The sequence below is a fragment of the Mastomys coucha genome, unplaced genomic scaffold (genome assembly GCF_008632895.1).
Source record: "Mastomys coucha isolate ucsf_1 unplaced genomic scaffold, UCSF_Mcou_1 pScaffold23, whole genome shotgun sequence".
Lineage (NCBI taxonomy): Eukaryota > Metazoa > Chordata > Mammalia > Rodentia > Muridae > Mastomys > Mastomys coucha.
The window spans coordinates 88356948-88375983 of record NW_022196906.1 but is presented as its reverse complement, the minus strand read 5'-3'; the positions used below and the strand labels follow the sequence as shown (position 1 = coordinate 88375983).

At 41.0% G+C, this 19036-nt stretch overlaps 1 protein-coding gene across 1 annotated transcript in view; it reads right to left on the bottom strand.

The window, feature by feature from the left end:
• Slc9a9 (solute carrier family 9 member A9) overlaps window positions 1-19036 on the bottom strand; it is a 544400-nt gene that overhangs the window by 403045 nt on the left and 122319 nt on the right. The window contains exon 5 of the mRNA XM_031346346.1: window positions 7189-7304. Coding sequence (XP_031202206.1) covers window positions 7189-7304 — 116 coding nt within the window. The remainder of the gene's footprint in view (window positions 1-7188; window positions 7305-19036) is intronic.

Sequence of the window (19036 nt, the reverse complement as noted above, 5' to 3'; positions counted from 1 at the left end):
CTGGAGGAGTAGCTTAAGAATTTTACATCCAGATTCTCAGGTAGCAGGAAGAGAGAGAGCCACTGGCTCTTGAGCATTTTGAACCCCAAAGCTGACTACCAGTGACACACTTGCTCCTACAAGGCCACACCTGCTCCAACAAGGTCACACCTCCTAATCTCCGTCAAGTAGCACGTCTCCCTAATGACCAAGCCTTCAAATCTATGAGCCTACGGGCAACAGTCTTACTCAAGGCACCATACCCTAGAAGCATGTCTGATTCTTTTTATTTAATTTTAAATTGTTGTGCTATTTTTATTATGGATCACATATTTGTCTTACAACATTCCCCTTTAACATTCTCTATTGAAGCACTGTCCAGCAGTGTAATGTATGCCACACACATAATTTTACAGTTTTTGGTGGTCATATTTTTTTAAAAAGTAAAATAAGCAGGTAAAATTAATTTTAATAGTATACTTCGTTAACTCAATATTAGGTGAGTTAGTTGTATTAAAACAGATAATTAATGTTAAAAACTATGTCCCATGGGTATATTTTAGGGGCACAACATCTGTCTAGCAGGCTTAAGACCCTGTGTTCTGTACCATAGAAACAACTTTATTATTATTTTTAAAATTACTAATGAGATGCTTTTTTGTGTTGCGTCTTTGAAACAGAGGGCATATTTATGCTTGTAGCACATATTGACTGAGCTTGTCACACTGTAAGTGCTTAGTAGTCATGTATATAACAGACAGGACTGTAGACCCCATCTTAGCTAATATGACTCAAATCCAAGACAGCCTGAAGTGTTTCTCCTGGGAGAAACAGCCGAGCCTATGAAGTCACTTACCCTCCAGTTTGAGTCCTGAACTAAAACTTCTGGAGCTCAACGTGTGGCAGCTGTATTTGGGTCTTAGTACAGCTGCAGCCTATAAAATGAAGACATTTGAATCCAAAAAAGGAAACAGAGAAATTGATGGGGTGCAAAACCCGCACAACTCACACGTGCTTGAATGAGCAGCTTTCCATGAATCTTGCAGGAAGGATCAGTCTTGTCAAATGCCAGGATGAGTTTCTAGAATTCTCTGGGCAATTATTTAATACATGGTGTAATGTGTGGAGTCCTCCCTTTTCCTTAAGGAAGCTATTACTTTGAATAATGTCCAGCCTAAAATACCAACATCATTGTGACATGTTCTACAAGTCCATAAACCATGGCTTGGTGTTCTCAGGAAAGTATTAACCTATCTGGTGAACAGGGAGAAATGAGTTCTACCTTGAGATTGATCTGTACCTCGCATCCCTGTCCTTCCCAGGGCCACAAGACATCTGATTACTGACAGGGACCTGTATGTTCAACTGCTTCCCATTTCAAATTCAGAGGAGATTCCTTTCAATGCTCCAGACTTGGCTCGTACAGTTTCTTCTACAAACATATCCATTAATTTATTGAAAACCCATGACACTAGATGTATTAGCTTTAAAAGACAGGTAAGAAGCCCTCGTACTTAGGCAGCAGGCCAAAATAAGTAGATCAATTAAAAGGACGGAGCTGATTGTTAGTGGTAAGTGCTGTTGACAGAAGTGGATTGAGGGAGCGGCATTCGGAGGTGATTAGGGCGAGAGGCTGGGCACAGCTAACACTGCCTCAGAGGTGACACTCGAGCAGAGATCTCGAAGAAGGTGGAGTGGGAAGAGCAACAGCACAAATGAGGCAACCAGCAGATCAGCCATATTCAAGGGATGTGGCTCAGCTGGGGGCTTCGTGTCTCTTCAGAGTCCTTAAAGACCCCTCTTGTATCTCACCTACCTGCCTGTAAGGGCATTTAGGTCTTCTTAGTCAAAATCATTATCTTGTATATTCTAAGTTCAACAAAGCATCCCAAGTCAGTGAAGGATAAGTCAGGAAGAGAGAGAAGAGCTGAAGGCTCCCTCACAGGCTTCACTACCTGAGAGCCTGAAAGCGGGATTATTGGGACAAACCTTCATTCCCCATGTTGGGGCTTTGTGCTACTGCATTTAAATTCCTTTGTCTTTGCCCATCTTTTTGATCCCCTTATTCCAAACTTACCTGAAGGAAAGCTGACTCACAGATGGAGTGGATGCTCTTGAACTATTCTGTCTTGCCTGCACTGTCTCTTTCAGGGTCTGACCCTAGTTATACATTCACTGCCCCAGTAGCAGCAAGTGTCTCATCGGTGACATGAAATTAATCAAATTATGGTCAAATCCTCCTAACTAAACTAGGAGATTCACTAGCTGGTGCAAACCAAACTAGCTGGAGAGAGTCTGAAATGGCGGGAAGACTTTAAAGCCTGAACGTGTTTCTCTAACAGATACATGTGGGTCGGTGATGACCCCTGGGTGCAGCTAACCCGGCAAGGATTCATTTAAACAAGGCCAAGAACTACCAACCCGGGAGAGCACAGGTTCTCTTTCATAAATTAGTGAGTCATGAGAATTTAGGCAATAAATGAATAATTGTGGGGTAAGATTAACTAAGTGTTTTAAGGTTATTGAAGACCTTAAATTACACCAATTTAGCAGAGAGTAGGTTCAACGTGTTTTAATATAACAATTAGCTCTCAGTAAAGGAAGGGAACCCAGGGCTCCTGCTTATAAGCTACATCCAGGCTTCTGCTATCTGAAATCACGGCAGCATTTGACTGGGGCTAGAACCTCAAACTCTCCAGCCAGCTGGTCTTGGGTTGATTTTCTAGTTTCTTTAAAAACCAAAGTTTATTTTAAAAGAAATCTCACAGAAGTAAGAATCACACACCGCCAGAGCTGGAAGAGCATGAGAGCCCGAGCCATAACTTTCCGTTTTACAGATGAAGAAGCAGTGTCTCCATCTGAGGTGGAAAGGCACAAGATTGCATATCTTCTACCTGCAGGGACCTGTGAAATCTAAGGCACTGAAGCGGCTACACAAAGTCGCAGAGCTGTGCACGCCAGACACCGGAGGTGGGCTCCGTGCCCTGGGTTCTCCTCCAGGCTGCAAGCCAGTGTTCTATTTTAAAGGACTCGTCCACGTAGCCGCTTGACACAAGGCAGGTAAATAGCCATTTGCTAGGCTGGACCCCCCTAGCCCCTACATTTCAGTCAGTTTTCTGTGTTGATAAAACATAACCTTGGGAAGATCACCAGTAAAGAAGGAACAAACTCAGCCACACTCAGACATGCTTGAAGACAGTTGATGAGTCTGCCAGAATTCAGCACACTAGGCTGTAGCAATAAAGCCAGAGCTGAGATACAATGGATGAGGTGCTTTCTGACATATGCATATAGGTAAAGGTGACCTGAAATTTGACCCAACACTGAAAGGCAGAATATTCATATTTAGCTGAAGGGTATAGTCCCAACTAGCTCAAAAATCACTAAGGATGAAATCCTTTCCCTTGAGCTAACGCTTCTAGCAGTTGCCAGGCCACCTCTGCATTCTCCACGGGCACGTGATGTAGTGTGGAGTCATTCTGAAAAAATGCAATGATGGAATTGTCAAGTTATCTCTCACCCAGGGGTTGGAGCAGTCTATCTCTTTACACCACATGGATCTCTGATTCTCTCATCTGCACCATGGGCTCCAAACCAGAGGTTGTGGGAGGGGGGAGCCCTTCTTATATTCCCTTAACATAAATGTTCCAGTCTTACTCATAATAAGAGAGAATGTTTGGGCAGACCACAGGTAGATGTAAATCCCCTAACAATGGGGGATCCTAGGTTTGCCTTGACATGTCTTTGAGGAAAATAAACCTCCATAGATCACAAGCTGAATGCAAACTGGTACACAGTTCAGGGGAGAATTTTAGTATCTAGGAATATGTATTTCTAGAAATCAATCTCTAAGACACACTGGAAACACGTGAAAAGCTGTCCATCTAAGAGCTGCTAATTGCAGCCTGATTACCAATTTAAAGGCACAAGAAAACACCTTCAAATGCCCATTGATAGCAGATTGGCTAAGGAGTGGCCTATTCTGTAGCTATAAAAGGGAGCAAGAGAAATATTTAGATGTTGCCAATGTCTAAAAAATTGCTGTTAATTAAACACAACTAAGACACGGATCCAGTATAACAGTGTATGCTAGAGGGTGGTTATGCTTGCATGTGAGCCTAAATTTAAGAATAGAAATTTAACCCAACAACTACCAAAATGTCTCAAAAGTTAGGGCAGAGCAGACAGGGGTAGCAGCTAGGCTCTCTGTCTCCATCCCAGTATGGTTTGTTTGTTTTGAATCCTTGAGATATTTAATCTAATTTAAAACAAAACAAAAGTACAATGAAACAGAACATTATTGTGATGGACTTGGGGCTTAACCACACATTGGAATCATTTTGAGTGATTTAAAAACAGAAAAAACTTTTAACTGCATCCCAAGTGGGGTATACTCAAAGGCTAAAAATAACCACATGAAATCTTAAGCCATTTTCAGTTGTTATATTTTTAGCAATAATGTATGTGAGATAATTTTGAGAATGTACTTTTTAAGCAAGTAAAAATTCTATTAATGCAGGAGGAGGAAAAAGAGGCAGAAAAACTGCAAATGTACATTAAAATTCAAGGCATCATAATAAAATTTCTATAATCCTAAAACTGAGCTAAAAATATTAAAATGAATTTATGGTATAATTTTAATCAATTTATGGTTAGCTTGAATGAATTTATGATATAACTGCCTAAACACAGATGGTCTAAAAAAGAGTGCCCTATCCAATGGTAATGAAAACAGTAGCAAAACTAGTCTTTAAATAAATTTTCTTCTTGAAAGAACTGAGGTTCCTTGGAGAGATGGCTAAGTTTAAGTTGAGGGACAGGAGTCATAGATGCTAAGGCTAGAATATCAGACCAACTCAAATGTAAGTTTATCAAAGATTACTAAGGTCGGGTCAAAAGACACAGGAGAAACATGAGCTTCCTTGTAAAAAGGAGTGTTTTAATCATTAAAAAAGAGTAACCAGCATAGATTAAAATGTAATAAGAATTTGGAATAAGAGGAAATTAGCAATCACTTGTCTTGCCTGCCTCCTCTTTGTTGCTATTACACTGTACAGTGCTCAAATAGTTGAACTGGGAAACTTCTTTGAGGAGATTATACTGAATTGAATAGTAACCATCCAATAGGAACTGAAGCAGTCCATGGTAGACAGGGAACTGCAATAGAGCTTGTCAAACTGTCTGTGACTATGAATTAGCTAAGTTCCCTGCTAGATCCTGAGGTCTGAGGTTGAGCCTGAGAATATGCAGCTATAACCCATTTGATGTCAGCTATAACCTGACACTACTGGTCAGGAGGTGTTGGCTGCTCCCATCCCCTGGGTCTACTGTTCCCCTGTTGGACATAAACAGTTCCACAGAACAACCTCAGGCAAGGTCACTTGGTAACCAGGAGGGGGTAGAACACAAACAAGAGAGCTACCTTATCATCCCAAAACACAATGAGTATTATCCAAGCCAGATTCGAACATCTCCTATCTGACCAAGAGGAGGGAAATGGCTTCTTTCTCAATGATAGAGTAGGCTTAGTCTGGTCTTACCTCTTTAAGATAAGACACAATAGAGTGGATAATTACAGAATTACTTTTACTTCCTGACACATCTAATCCAGAGTTATGTCCTTACCACTTAAACCTTCTCTAAATATCACAAATGGAAACCCATGACCTATCACAAATCCGTCCCTTATCGCACCCTCTGGGACATCCCATTGCTCCCTGCTGTCTTAGGGTTGCTACTGCTGTGGTGAAATGCCATGAGCAAAGCAACTTGAGGAGAAGAAGGTTTATTTGGCTCATGTTTCCACATCACTGTTCATCATCAAGGGACATCAGGGAAAGAACTCAAATAGGCCATGGAGGGTGCTCCTTACTGGCCTGCTCATGGCTTTCTTGGCCTGTTTTGTTATAGAAACCAGGACCATTAGCCTAGGAGCAGCCCCCCCCCAACAATGTGCTGGACCCTCCCCCATCAATCAGTAATTAAGAAAATGTCCTACGGGCTTGCCTGCTTACAGCCCAATCTCATGGAGACTTTTTTTTCACAGTTGGGGATGTCTCCTCTCTAACAACTCCAGCTTATGTCAAGTTGACATGAAGCTAGCAAGCATACCCCGCCACCCCCAGTGAGCATTCTCTTTCATTGCATTGCCTAAGAAACCCATTTCCCTCACCCTTCAGTACATTCTAGTAGTCTTTGCAAGAGTGCCAATTCCTGGGTATGGTGGCTAAGCTGACAGCAGAATCACCAGTCACCACTTGCCTTCTGATGGAATATTCCCAGCATCATTTTAAAGGAATCATGCTAGAAAAAATAAATGACCCTGATTCTGATTAAACCTCTAGCTTTAACCATAAGAAGCATTGGGCACGCAGGGACGTTTCAAGGGACCATATTCAGTTTATTCATGAAACTATCACTGATTCTCTAAACAACAAATAAACAGCACAGCAGATGGAGGAGAGCTTAAGTCTAAAGGCAGCTCAGGAGATGAGCAGGGTATTATGTGTCGTCTTCAGATATGATTTGTGTAGACTACTAACAAACCAATAATGGCAAGAACAAGTGGACTAAGGATATTTAAACAGTGGCTGGAGGTTTCCTATTATTAAATAGTAACTGTGAATAGTTGTTGGTTCTATAAAGGCAATGGCAGTCACTTTCAGGATGCTTGCATACCAAATATGGTACTTGAAATTCACTTTAATACAATACAGTCGTAATAAATTGGAGTGGATGGAAGACATGTGCTCATTTTGGGCCACTAAAAGCTAGATGGCAGTCCTCTTTACTCTGATCCCTATCTTTGACGAGCTTTAAGATTTCCAGAGTAAACAATTTTTAAAAAAATGTCTAAACTATTTAATTTAACAGATATATTTTTTGAAAGAACATGTGTTGAATAGAGACAAACTTAAGGACAACAGCTCAGAATGGCTCTAAATTTGAGAGAAGCAATAACGGCTTTAAAAAGTCCCTTCTGCCATGGAGATTGCTTTCTGACCAATTTCTTGGGAGCTGTCTGATATTGCCTATTTCTTTTCCTTTTCTTTCTTGACTTTTTATTTAATTCACTTACAGATGTGTCAACAGCCTATGATGAGGAATGAAGAATTATTACCAGGGAGACAAAAATGACGGCCTGTGGAGAAACCATCAATTTAAATGTTTGACTCTTCAGAGAAAGAAATGCGTTATTTGAACAGTTACCTGGATCTGTAGCAGACATCAGTGAACCAAAAAATAAACAGTCAGTGAAGTGGAAGTCTCCGCTCTTCAGCTGGCCAGCATGCACCATGGCTTTCACAAAGCCATACATAATTAACCTGGGAAAGAAGCAGAAGGCCTTTAAACATTGAGCTGGGTCCTGTGTAAACCCATGCTGTCTCAGACAACATTCCCATGTGTCTTCTGGATATGTACCATGCAGAAACCACCACCATCCTGCCAACTCGTGGCCACTATGATCTCTCAGCTCTGAATGATATTTTCACTGAATATCACAATCCATTCACCTATCCAGTGGTTAACAGAGCACTGGCCAGCATATGCTATGCAAAGTAAGGTAAGCCTCAAGGATATATAAAATTATCAAACCAAATCTATTTTATTTCCCTTTTCTGAGAAAGATTCAATCAGCCTCCCTTGGGCCCTCCTTGTTATTTAGCTTTTTGGTTCTGTGGATTTTAGTGTGGTTATCCTATACTTTATAGCTAATATCCACTTATAAGTGGCTGCTTACCATGCATATCCTTTTGGGTCTGTATTACCTCACTCAGAATGATATTTAAAGTGGATGGAGGGAGGAAACTGGGTGGCAGAGGAGAGGGGGAGGGGATCAGGGGTACCAGGTATAGGGAGAGCAGAAATCAGAGGTGGGTAGTTGGGAGCATCTCTACAACATCCCAAATATTTGGGAAGGGAGCAGGGGCAGAAGAGGCCCCAGGGTGCAATGGGGGTGACTTTAGCTGAGACTTTTAGCAGTGGGGGGGATGAATCCTGAAGAGGCAACTTTCCTGTAGCCAGGCAGGACTCCCAGAGGAGGGATAAGGACAGCAAGCCACCCATGAAACCTTCCACCCAAAATGTTTCCTGCCAACAAGATGTTCAGGGATAAGTATAGAATAGAGATGGAGGGAATGGCCAACCAATGAGTGACCAAAATTAAGATCCACCCCAAGGTCAAGAACCAATCCCTGACTCTACTAATGATACTGTTATGCCTGCAGACAGGGACCTAGCATAACTGTCCTCTGAGAGGCTCCACCCAGTAGTCAATGGAAACAGATACAAAGACCCATAGCCAAAGATTAGATGGAGCTCAGGAAATATTGTAGAAGAGTTGGGGGACACCCCAATATCAGCCCCCCTCTCCTCCCTGTACCCTCTCACACAGGTCCTTCTCTATCCTCCCTCTCCTTCTCCTCTGAGGAGGGAAAGCCTCCTGGGGTATCCTGTGTAGTTGTCACATAGTCCTCCCACCCCCAGGAGGAGAGGGGGGCTGATATTGGGGTGTCAAGTGAATAAATAAATCAACCGATAAAAATTATCAAATGTGGCACAGCAAATCATGCCTACAAACCAGCATAATATAAAATCAGTAATAGTCTTTAGAAACTGCAAACCACCCAATCTCCAGACAGATGTTGAAATCCTCACATACACTTGCAGTTTAGTATTTAAAATGTGCTGAGGCAGTGAATATCTCTAAAAAAAAAATGGCTAAATATCAGCTATTAGGACATAAGGGTCTCAATAGTCATACAGACACTTTTAGTTCTCTTAGGAGAACTACCTCATTAAGGGAATATTTCAGACAGAGCTCCATTTAAACAGTCACTGTCACATTTTATATATATATATGGTTTCAGGGTATTATTAAAACTGTCTAATCCTCAAGTACATTGATCATCAGCTAGGGTAACAACAATGGCCCATGGAGATTTTCGAGGACAAAGAAAACAAGAAATGTCTGGTGTCCGATGCTCTTGACACTCTCAGGGAGCTGTTTACTATTTCTCATGAAGGTGGAGATGGGAAACATTTGTTTACAGTTTCTGCCTCTTCACATGCTTTAATTAACTTTATCCACAGTCGATCCTGTAAGGTTGACACTATCTATTTACACCTGAGAAAAACGAACACAGCGTGATGTGGAGACCTGCTTAACATGGCAAATTAAGCAGGATGCTTAGGCTTGAATTGAGACAGCCTGATTCCAGCGCTGGAGGTTTTAGCCACCATAATGTGTTACCGGAAGAATGGCTTTAATGTTTTTTACTATACTGATAAGCCATCTCATGCAATGGACCCTGAGACAAGCCATCAAATAATCACTTTAAAGCAGTGGTTTTCAACTCTTTAATAAAGTTCCTCATGTTGTGGTGACCCCCAACTACAAAATTATTTTTGTTGCTGCTTCATAACTGTAATTTTGCTACTGTTAGGAACTGTAATGTGTATATCTGACATGCAGAGTTTTTGATATGAACCTCTGTGAAAGTGTCGTTCAACTCCCAAAAGTGTTACAACCCACAAGTGTTAGACTGTTCTAGACAGTCTAAGGGGCAGTAAAAGACTATCACTAAAAACTTGAGGCTAACATCATCCTCTGGATTGGTCTACTGAGTGGGTCCACAGTGAGCTAGAGCTAAGACACTCAACATGGCTTTGCAGAGTATGGATTCCAGGGTAGGAATTGAACCTTATCCAGATTGAATGTCTTCAATATTAGTAAATATATGCCAGTAGAGCATGACCAGAGGGGCTGTAAAGAGGTGAGTCCAAGGTCTTTGTTCTAGGCCACTTCCCCAGGGGGCCAACTATGAAAACTTTCTCTAGATTCAGGGAAGCTGCAGTCAACTTATTTGTTGTTGTTGTTGTTGCTGTTGTTGTTCAATATATGCATTTTATTGAATTCCTACTACATCAGGATCACTACTAAGAATTAATGAACCAAGACCTATGCCTTCATTGAACATGCAGGTTAGTAGGATGAACAAAAATGAAAATGATCAGAAATGTAAATAATATCTGTTGTCCACATCATTTCCCTGGGTAGAATCTGCAAGTAGTGTCAGCCCTGGGACATTCTGGACAGTCCTAACCTGGATAGAGGAATGGCCTTCAACATTCTTCCTTTCGGGCCTTTTTCACATCCCAGCTTCACAGAGGTCCTTCCTCGTTTGAACTATACTTCAGACACTGAGTACAACCTGACTGCAGAACCATGATAAATATTACAAACTAGGATCATATCCCTAAATTCTGTATCTACTGGTTAATTTTATAGGAAGCAGAAAATAAGTGTTGAAATGTACTTATTGTATATTTTTCACAGGCAATTAATTTGAAAAAAGAAAACTACATACATACCTGCTTGCCAAAGCTTAATGAAGCCAAGAGAAAGCTAAAAGACATGTTTATACATTTGCTATAAACAAAACTGATGCCCTTATATGCATATAGCAATTCACCTTAAAACTACTAACGTTAAGGTAGCCTGTATCTCATCAAAATTTTCTAAGGATTAACAGCAATAAATTAATCAAATCTGTTCTGAAACATATGCACCCAGTTTGTTTCAGATCACAAGTATTCCTTATAGCAAAAAATTCAAAGTAAATTACAGTATATATGACTAATCATTAAAACAATTATTAAGCCAGGCAGTGGTGTCGCATACCTTTAATCCCAGCACTTGGGAGGCAGAGGCAGGTGGATTTCTGAGTTCGAGGCCAGCCTGGTCTACAGAGTGAGTTCCAGGACAGCCAGGGCTACACAGAGAAACCCTGTTTCAAAAAAACCAAAATAAAATAAAATAAAATAAAAACCCAACTATTAAAAGCCATTAAAATTTATATACAAGAATATGTTGGGTACAGAAAATTTATTATTAAAAGTTAATAAGTAATACATTTAAGAGTTGTGAAATTGAGCAAATTTAGGCATCAGTTCAAGCAGAAAATCTGAAAGCATAAGTCCTGGCTAGGTTTTGTTAACACAGGCCAGAATCATCTGGGAAGAAGATAGTTCAATTGAGAAATGTTTCCATCATATTGGCTTATAAGCAAATCTGTGGGAGAATTTTCTTGATTACAAATTGATGTGGGGACCCCAGCCTGCTATTAGAGGTGCCAGCCCTGGTCATGTAGTTCTGGATAATATAAGAAAGCAAACTGAGCAGGCCATGGAAAGCAAGTCAGTAAATACCATTCCTCTATGGTTTCTGGGTCAATTCCTGCCTCCAGGTTCCTGCTCCGACTCCCCTCATTAATGAAATATGACATGGACATATACACCAAATAAACCCTTTTCTTCTACAGTGATTAGTTCTTATGTCAACTTGCCACAAATAAAAATCCCCTTAATAGGGAACCTCCCGTGAGGAATAGCCTTGATTGGTGTGCAACAGCTCACACCCTGATATGAAAGGGTACATCAAAGGGAAGATCATCCTCTGTTGTCATGGCTTCCTTCCTGCCTGCCACTCCACTGTCGCTGGCACTGCTTGTGCCTTCCCTGACAACAGAAGCCACACTCTCAAGCTTTCATGTAGGATGAGCGACCAGTGGCTCTTCAGGAACGTCCCAGGCTTCTAGCTCCAGATTGGGAATACCGAGGCCCCCAACCTTGTGGACTGAGTCATCTCTCCGGCAAGAGACAGCTATTCTGGAACTTGTCCAAATGTTGAGGTGGCTATCCTCAAGCACAGAGTGCCAGGTGCTTGTAGTCTCGGGTGTGACCTGCCTATTGTTATTGGTGAGGGGTGGAGGGAGCCCTGAGGGTAGGAGGTTGTTGTAGGTATGATGTGTATGATGTGTGTTGTTGATATTGGTACAGCCATAGCAAGGACCTCAACTCCATGGGAATGGCAAAGCCTTTCGCAGATAAGACTTAGAATGAAGTGATGAAGCCTTCCTTGGGTAGAGGGGTGTATCTGACTGTGGGTATTGATAGTCTGTGCAGAAAATGGCCACCATAGTTTTGTTGTGGGTGTTTACAACCTGAACACTGCTCCCCTGTTCCATGCTCTGCTTCTGAGGGTTGCAGTTGCTCTGTCTGAGATCCCAGACCACCTGATCCCAGTTTTCTAGCCCTGTGTCCAACTGTCTGTCTTTCCTTCATTCTCTTCCCACACCAGTAAGGCCCACCCCCCCCCACTTTCTGACCACCCCACACCCTAACATTAACCTAACGCTAACCTCTAGCACCCCACTCCAGCCCTACACCTCCCAAAGTTGCTTTTTGGTCATGGTCTATCTCACAGCACTAGAAAGCAAACTAGAACAGCATAGGATCCATTATGACTGTTAATAGCAGTTACATAAAAGGAATTAAATGTGAACTTTTCTTCTGCTTTACTGCATCCCCCGATTATTTTCATATAATAACCACAGCAGAAACAAACAATAAGGCACATTAGCGAGTTCTGTTACAGACAATAGGCAGTCATTGTGCTATTTAATCCCCATGGTTCTCTGAAGAAGGTACTGTAATTATCCCCTTCACAAATGAGACAATCAAGAGTCACAGAGGTTAAATAGTCACACAGCGAGTGTCTGCTGAGTTGAATCTGGGTGGACAGGCACTCACACTTAGCACAGCTTTTCAATGGCTTTGGAACACTTTTGAAATCTGTGGGTGGGTGAGAGGGGTGCCCACACATTTGCTTTAAAAAATGTAAATTACAGATTTACTCTAGCTGAACTACTGGACATAAAGTAATGAAAATCATAATTACTACCTTGGATTAACATAATTAGTTAATTAAAACAATGGAAAAAGAAAACCTCCAAAAATTGAACCCAGCACAGTATTATTTTGCTTATTTTCACTCTTACTGATCCAACAGTGGCCATGACCACTGCTAACTGTAATAAGTTGTTCTTGCTTTGCTATTTGTAGATCAGCACATTACTGTTACTGCTGCGTTATTAATAAGACAATTCATTATGAATATGTTAACTCAGAGGCTAAAGAGTTAACTCATTGGCAGACACGTATTTCCAAAGAATTCTCATCGGCCCTTCATAGAAAGCCTTTCAGATGGCTCAGAATGACCAACCTGAGACAGAGGTTGCCAGGGGTCACTGAAATTAGTGGCTCTGAAGGTGAAGGGTGGACAGTGGCAGGAGCTACCCCATCAGACGCACAGCTGTTGATAAAACTGATTCAACTTGAGTTCTCACAAGAAGCATGATGCCAACTTAGTGCTATTCTTTGGATAGTGGCATATAGGTTGCTATGGAGACCACGGGGTTGGGAATCTATGACATTCAGTAGAGAAAGAAAAGGCAGAATGTCACTCACTCTAGTGAAGGGCACTGGGCAAGAGCATTTGAGGAAACACTCAACATTCTCGCTTTCCTGTGTGTTCATGACACATTTACTGATTTTAAATTTCTTCAGCTTGTCTCCTATTCTCTAACCTGTATACCTAAAAGCATGCTGAAAGAATCTTTTTTCAAAACAAAAAGTCCCAGAATGTTCAGTTGCTTGGATAATTTCAAAACATGTCCTTTTATCTCTGTATTTTTAAAATACTCTCTCTTTTTCTTTTTATTAAAAAATAACCATCACCAAGCTGCGTCTATAACACCAAGAAGGGCAGATTTTGTATTGGATTTTTAATGGCTAAGGAAGGGGAGTGTAGGTTATTTGCATTAATCCTCTGAAGGATCACATGTTTACCTGAGCACAAGAAATAGGAATTCACTTACTAGTGAGGAAATCTTAGACTCACACACCCCAGATTCAATGTGCACCTGAAATTTCTGAAATTTTTATTAAAGATTTATTTATAATTGTGTGTGTGTGTTTGTGTGTGTGTGTGTGTGTGTGTGTGTGTGTGTGTGTGTGTGTGTGTGTGTAGTATGTACACACGAGCACAGGGACCTATTGAGTCACAGAGAAGATGTTGGGCCCCATAGATCTGGAGTTATAGACAGTTGTGAGTCACTTAATGTGGGTGCTGGGAACCAAACTCAGTTGTCTGGAAAAGCAGTACCCACTCTTAACCCCTAAGCTGTGTCTTCAGCCCATGCCTTTCTGAATTCTGTGCCTAAATGTTTCCCTTTGAATAAACAGCTTTTCCTATGTATTTGTTTGTGTGCTGTAGAGGTTTCAGTCTCACCCTTTGTTTTTTTACTGGAGTATACTTTCCTTTCTAATGCCCCACTGGAGAATTCACAAATCTAATAATAGTCCTATGTTGCATGGGATTGTGTCGCCTAGCCAATTTCATTCACTTCATCACTCAGGAATTCATAATTTGAACACTAAATTTCTTCATTCAACAAGTAATTATCAGTAGATTATTCCTGCTCTCAAGGAGATTATACTTTGGGTGTAACAGTTCATTAACTCATTTTATTCACATTGTGGCTAAGAGCTCTACAGAAAAATAAAGAAGGCCCACAGGCCCAACTCTGAGTCCTGGAGAAAGCTGAAGGACCGCTATCTTACAACGTTCAGTTTTCAGAATGTTGGATCTGAGGTAGTGAGATGGACTGTTGGTCTGAAATAGATCCGTGAGAATTTTTCTTAAGGCTCAGATCCTAGAGCAAATATTTAAGGTGCATCAGTATAACCTTGGCTATAGATAAACATTCAGAAAGTACATACATTAGAAGAAGGCCTATGACTGAGGCTTGGGGGCCCTGTTACTTCAAGGAAGTTAAAGGAGGATGAAGAACACAGAGAGGCCAAGAATCTGTCTACAGAGATGTATGTGTCACAGGAGTGAAAGGGATATGTTTTAATAAGGTCAGAGAAGCTGAACAGTGTCAAGAGGACCAATTAATTTAGGGCCATTAGAGTGTAAAGTGAGATCATAGTGGGTGGAAAAGAACCTGGAAAAATGGAAATGAGACAAATAGCTCTTAGGCATCTGGCTAGGAGGTAACTCAAGTCTTTCTCCAGACAGAGAGCTGGGATGGGACCTGAACTGATTTCAAATGAGTAAGAGGCTAAGAAGATGCTCATGTCTTACTGGGACTCACAAAGAAAGGTTTAAAAATGCCACTTTTGCTTCGTCATGATTAGGAGCTTAAGATGGCATAGTAGACACTGGATGACAGGATTATAGTATCTGTCTATACAATTAGATATATAGATGATGGCTTTGAGTGTCTGTAGGACCATGTGGCTCTTATGAGTGTCAAACTCACAATCCCTTCCTTTCATCTGTTTCTTGTATCCCATGGAGATAGAAAGCATCTACTATTCTTAAAGTCTCTGTTGAGTTCTAGAAAAAAATATACAACTAGTCCAACACATGACTTTTACCCTCAGGAAAGGAGAAGTCACCTGAAGCAGGAAAACTGAAAAGACTCTTCAGTGTCTGTGAGAGATACAGTTCAAGTTAACAGTGGAGTGGGTGTCTCTGAGGGCTCTGGACCAGCTGTGAGCATCAGCTGCCATACTGTGAACCTAAATGGTGTATCCAGGTAAGGATATTATTCACAGAGTTCCTGTGCTATGTGGGCTGCCCAACTTCTGATTGCTTTTCTGAACTGTAAATCCTTTTTTATTCAAGGCAGTTTCTTCTTGACATAGAAAAACAAACAAACAAAAAACAAAACAAAACAAACTCTCAAATAAAACCCAATCATTGGTAGTCTTAGAACCATCACTATCTGTCACTTACTACTGGGACACCAAATAGGCTTGTCCTGTGTTGACTTCCACTTATAAATTCTCTTTATTATTTTTCTTTAATTAAAATATAATTACATCATATTTTTTCTCCTACTGCTAACCCTCCATGCTCCCCAAGCACATGGCCTCATCTTTAACCGTTATTGTTATAGATACATGCAAATGAATAAACATATTCATATAACCTGCTGGGTTTATTTAGTATTACCAGCATGTTTATGAGTTAGGGCTAACTATTTGGTATTGGATAACCAATCAGGAGACTCATTCCCAAGAAAAACTAATTTCCTTCTCCCAGCAGTTAACTACTTAGAACACTTCACCTAAGGGTAGGGATATGTGGCATCCCCATCCCCCATCTATGGTGGGATGCAAACTGATGTTAAGAATTGTTCAGGTCTTGTTTAGTTAGCCATGCTGTTGAGATTTGTGGGTGCTGATTCTCTTCCCTGTCATACCTAGAAGGCACAAGCTCCTATCAGACTCCCTGGTCCTCTAGTGCTTACTTACAATCTTTCCATTCTCTACCCTCTTCATGCAATGTTCCCTAAGTCTTTGGTGTCGTACCATTTTGTAGGTGTATCAATTAGGGCTGAGCACTCTACCATCAGAGTCGCTATGCATTTTTACTAGTTGTAGTTTTCTGTAATGGTCTCCTTCTGCTGAAAAAAAAAAAAAAAGGAATCACTTTTGAAGAGGTGTGAGGTCTATACTTACCTACACTATGAGTATAGGCATTTTGAATACAGTTAAGAACAATGCTGGTTGAGGAATGTGACAAGAGTGGGTTCTCCTGTAAAATCCATGACCTTCCTAACCACAATGTAGTTGGCTAGATTTCCAGTACCAGGCATGATTTTCCTCCCCTTAGGTGGGGCCTTGGTCCAAGGATTTCTGTTAGAGCTAAGACGCTGCTGCATACCTAGGGATCTCTTGCCATGTTGGCCATTGTTGTGGTTCACAGGCATCATAGCTCAGGAGGACTACTGAGTGTGTCCCTCTTCCCTTAGCATATTGTCTTCTGGAATGATAAAAGCGAGCCTTCACGGAGGAAATTTTCCAGTCAGCTCCAGCTCAAATCATCAGAACCCAGTGACTGAAATCAACTTATCTTCAACTTCTGCAAGGTGACAAAGGGAAAGAGCAATGTCTTATATCGTTCTGGGAGTTTCTTGGACTCCTTGGACAATAATGCAAAGGAAGATTCTGGCTTTTGGTGAGTATATCACCACAAATGTTATAATTTCACTGAAACCTCTGTGTGTGTGTGTGTGCATGTGTGTGTGTGTGTGTGTGTGTGTGTGTGTGTGTGTGTGTGTGTGTGTGTGAGAGAGAGAGAGAGAGAGAGAGAGAGAGAGAGAGACAGACAGACAGACAGACAGACAGACAGACAAGATGAGGGAGGAAAGAGAACACTCAGTTGGACAGCCATCATGATTCATCATGATTTACTAACAATGTAAATTAGATTTTAAGCATTTCTGATTTTTTACTATTTAATACTAAGAAGACAGTTTAAAATAGCTGCCTTAGTCTTCACATTTGTAAAGTCCATCACTGTATCTTTTGTTTCTGTTAGAGAACATATTTAGGATTAAATATGGTCCATAAGGTGCTTCCTCTGGGCACTGACTACAGTTGTCTTCCATTATTTCCTTCCAGCCAGTTCAACACTTAGCTTCCTATCATCATACCACTATCAACGATGATTTTTCAAGAGTAGAAAATACTGAAGACAGCAAGTTGTGATAAGACACATTTTTGTTTAATCGTGGATGGGATCCTAGTCTTTGATTTTGAAAGCACTGGAAGAAAGCTGAACCCATTTTCCTTATGTCTACCTCCATTCTGTCACCTTTCTGGCATCCTTCAGCAGCTTCACTCACCCTTGCATTTTTGGGTTAGTTCCTTCTGCTACAGAAAGCTACACAGTTGTCTGTCCATGACCAAGACTCCCTTCTGTGAAGCACCTTAAGATTCATGAAAGAGTATAACATAAACCCTAACATGAATGTGGGATGAGCATAATTGCAATACTGAATGTAGAAGAGAAAAGAATCTGGCCAGAAACTAAACCACACGTAGGGCAGAACCTGACCCGGCATCCTGATTTCATGCTTACCACATCCATTGTTTAGCAGAGTACTGGCCATTAAAATATGAAGAAGAGCTGCATCCAGCACAGAGCCCATCCTCCACTCAGTGTCAATGGTGGAAAATAAGCTTGTACAACGCTGAGAGGAAGCACATGTGTAGACACACTTCTTAAAGGGCCACACACCCTGAGAAGGGAGTCCCAGTCAGAAGAAGAAGGCATTAGGCTACTCAGGATCAGACATGATTATGGGTGAAAGAAAAACAGAGTCACAGCATAGAAAGGACAAATGGCTGCCACAAGTGAAATAATGCACATGTTGTGGACAAAAAAGTTTTAGGTCACTGAAGATCCCTAACGGATTGCCTCATTTATTCGGTCATAAATTTTGCTGCATATTAGAGTCATAGAAATGCTACAGTGCCGAATGTGAATCATTTGAAGGCTACAATACTGGCTATATCTCAGACAAAGTAAGACAGACTTTCTGTAGGTGGGTTCCAGGATCATGTGGTTAAAATTTGTCCATTGTTTTAAGATATGGTCAGGATTCAGCACAACTTTTCTAAATCATCACATCTTGTGCTCCGAATGTATAAGCCAAGTACATAGAACCAGAGGGCTAGCGTAAGGTCCAAGATTCTGCATTTCTGATATGGTCCCTGTGCTGTCATTATGCTCACCCCAGGCCACACTAAAGTATGACACTCTAAGTTAGGATATGTAGTTCTCAGAATATAATAATAGTAATAGATGAGAAATTGATTCTTGCATAGGGTAACATCTGATGCTGCTCATGGCACTGTTTCGAAGAAATTTGTAGAAAAGTGCCCAAGTAAATACTCAAGATTTTCATTTTAAATAATGTAAAAAAACCAGAATAAGTTTCTATGTTTACTGAAGGAACGGGTATATGCTAATTAACAGAACAATATAGATGGTTTCTCTGCTCTGAGCCTAGTTACATCAATTTAGATTATCTGCTGTGAAGTATGTGTGCATGTATGTGAGTACGATGTGTGAGATACATACATATACATGCACATGTAACTAAGCACATATCCTCTGATGAATAACAATGGGGAAGCTTTCCAAGACCTCAAGGGGGAGGGAGTCAACAAGATGGCTCAGTGGATAAAGTGCTTGTCTCACAGTCCTGGTGACATGAATTCAGTCCCCAGAACCCAATAAAAGTGAGAGAAAAGAACCAAGTCTATGTAGTCGTCCTCTGATTTCTACGTATGTGTGCCCTCACAGATATACATGACACACACACACACACACACACACACACACACACAC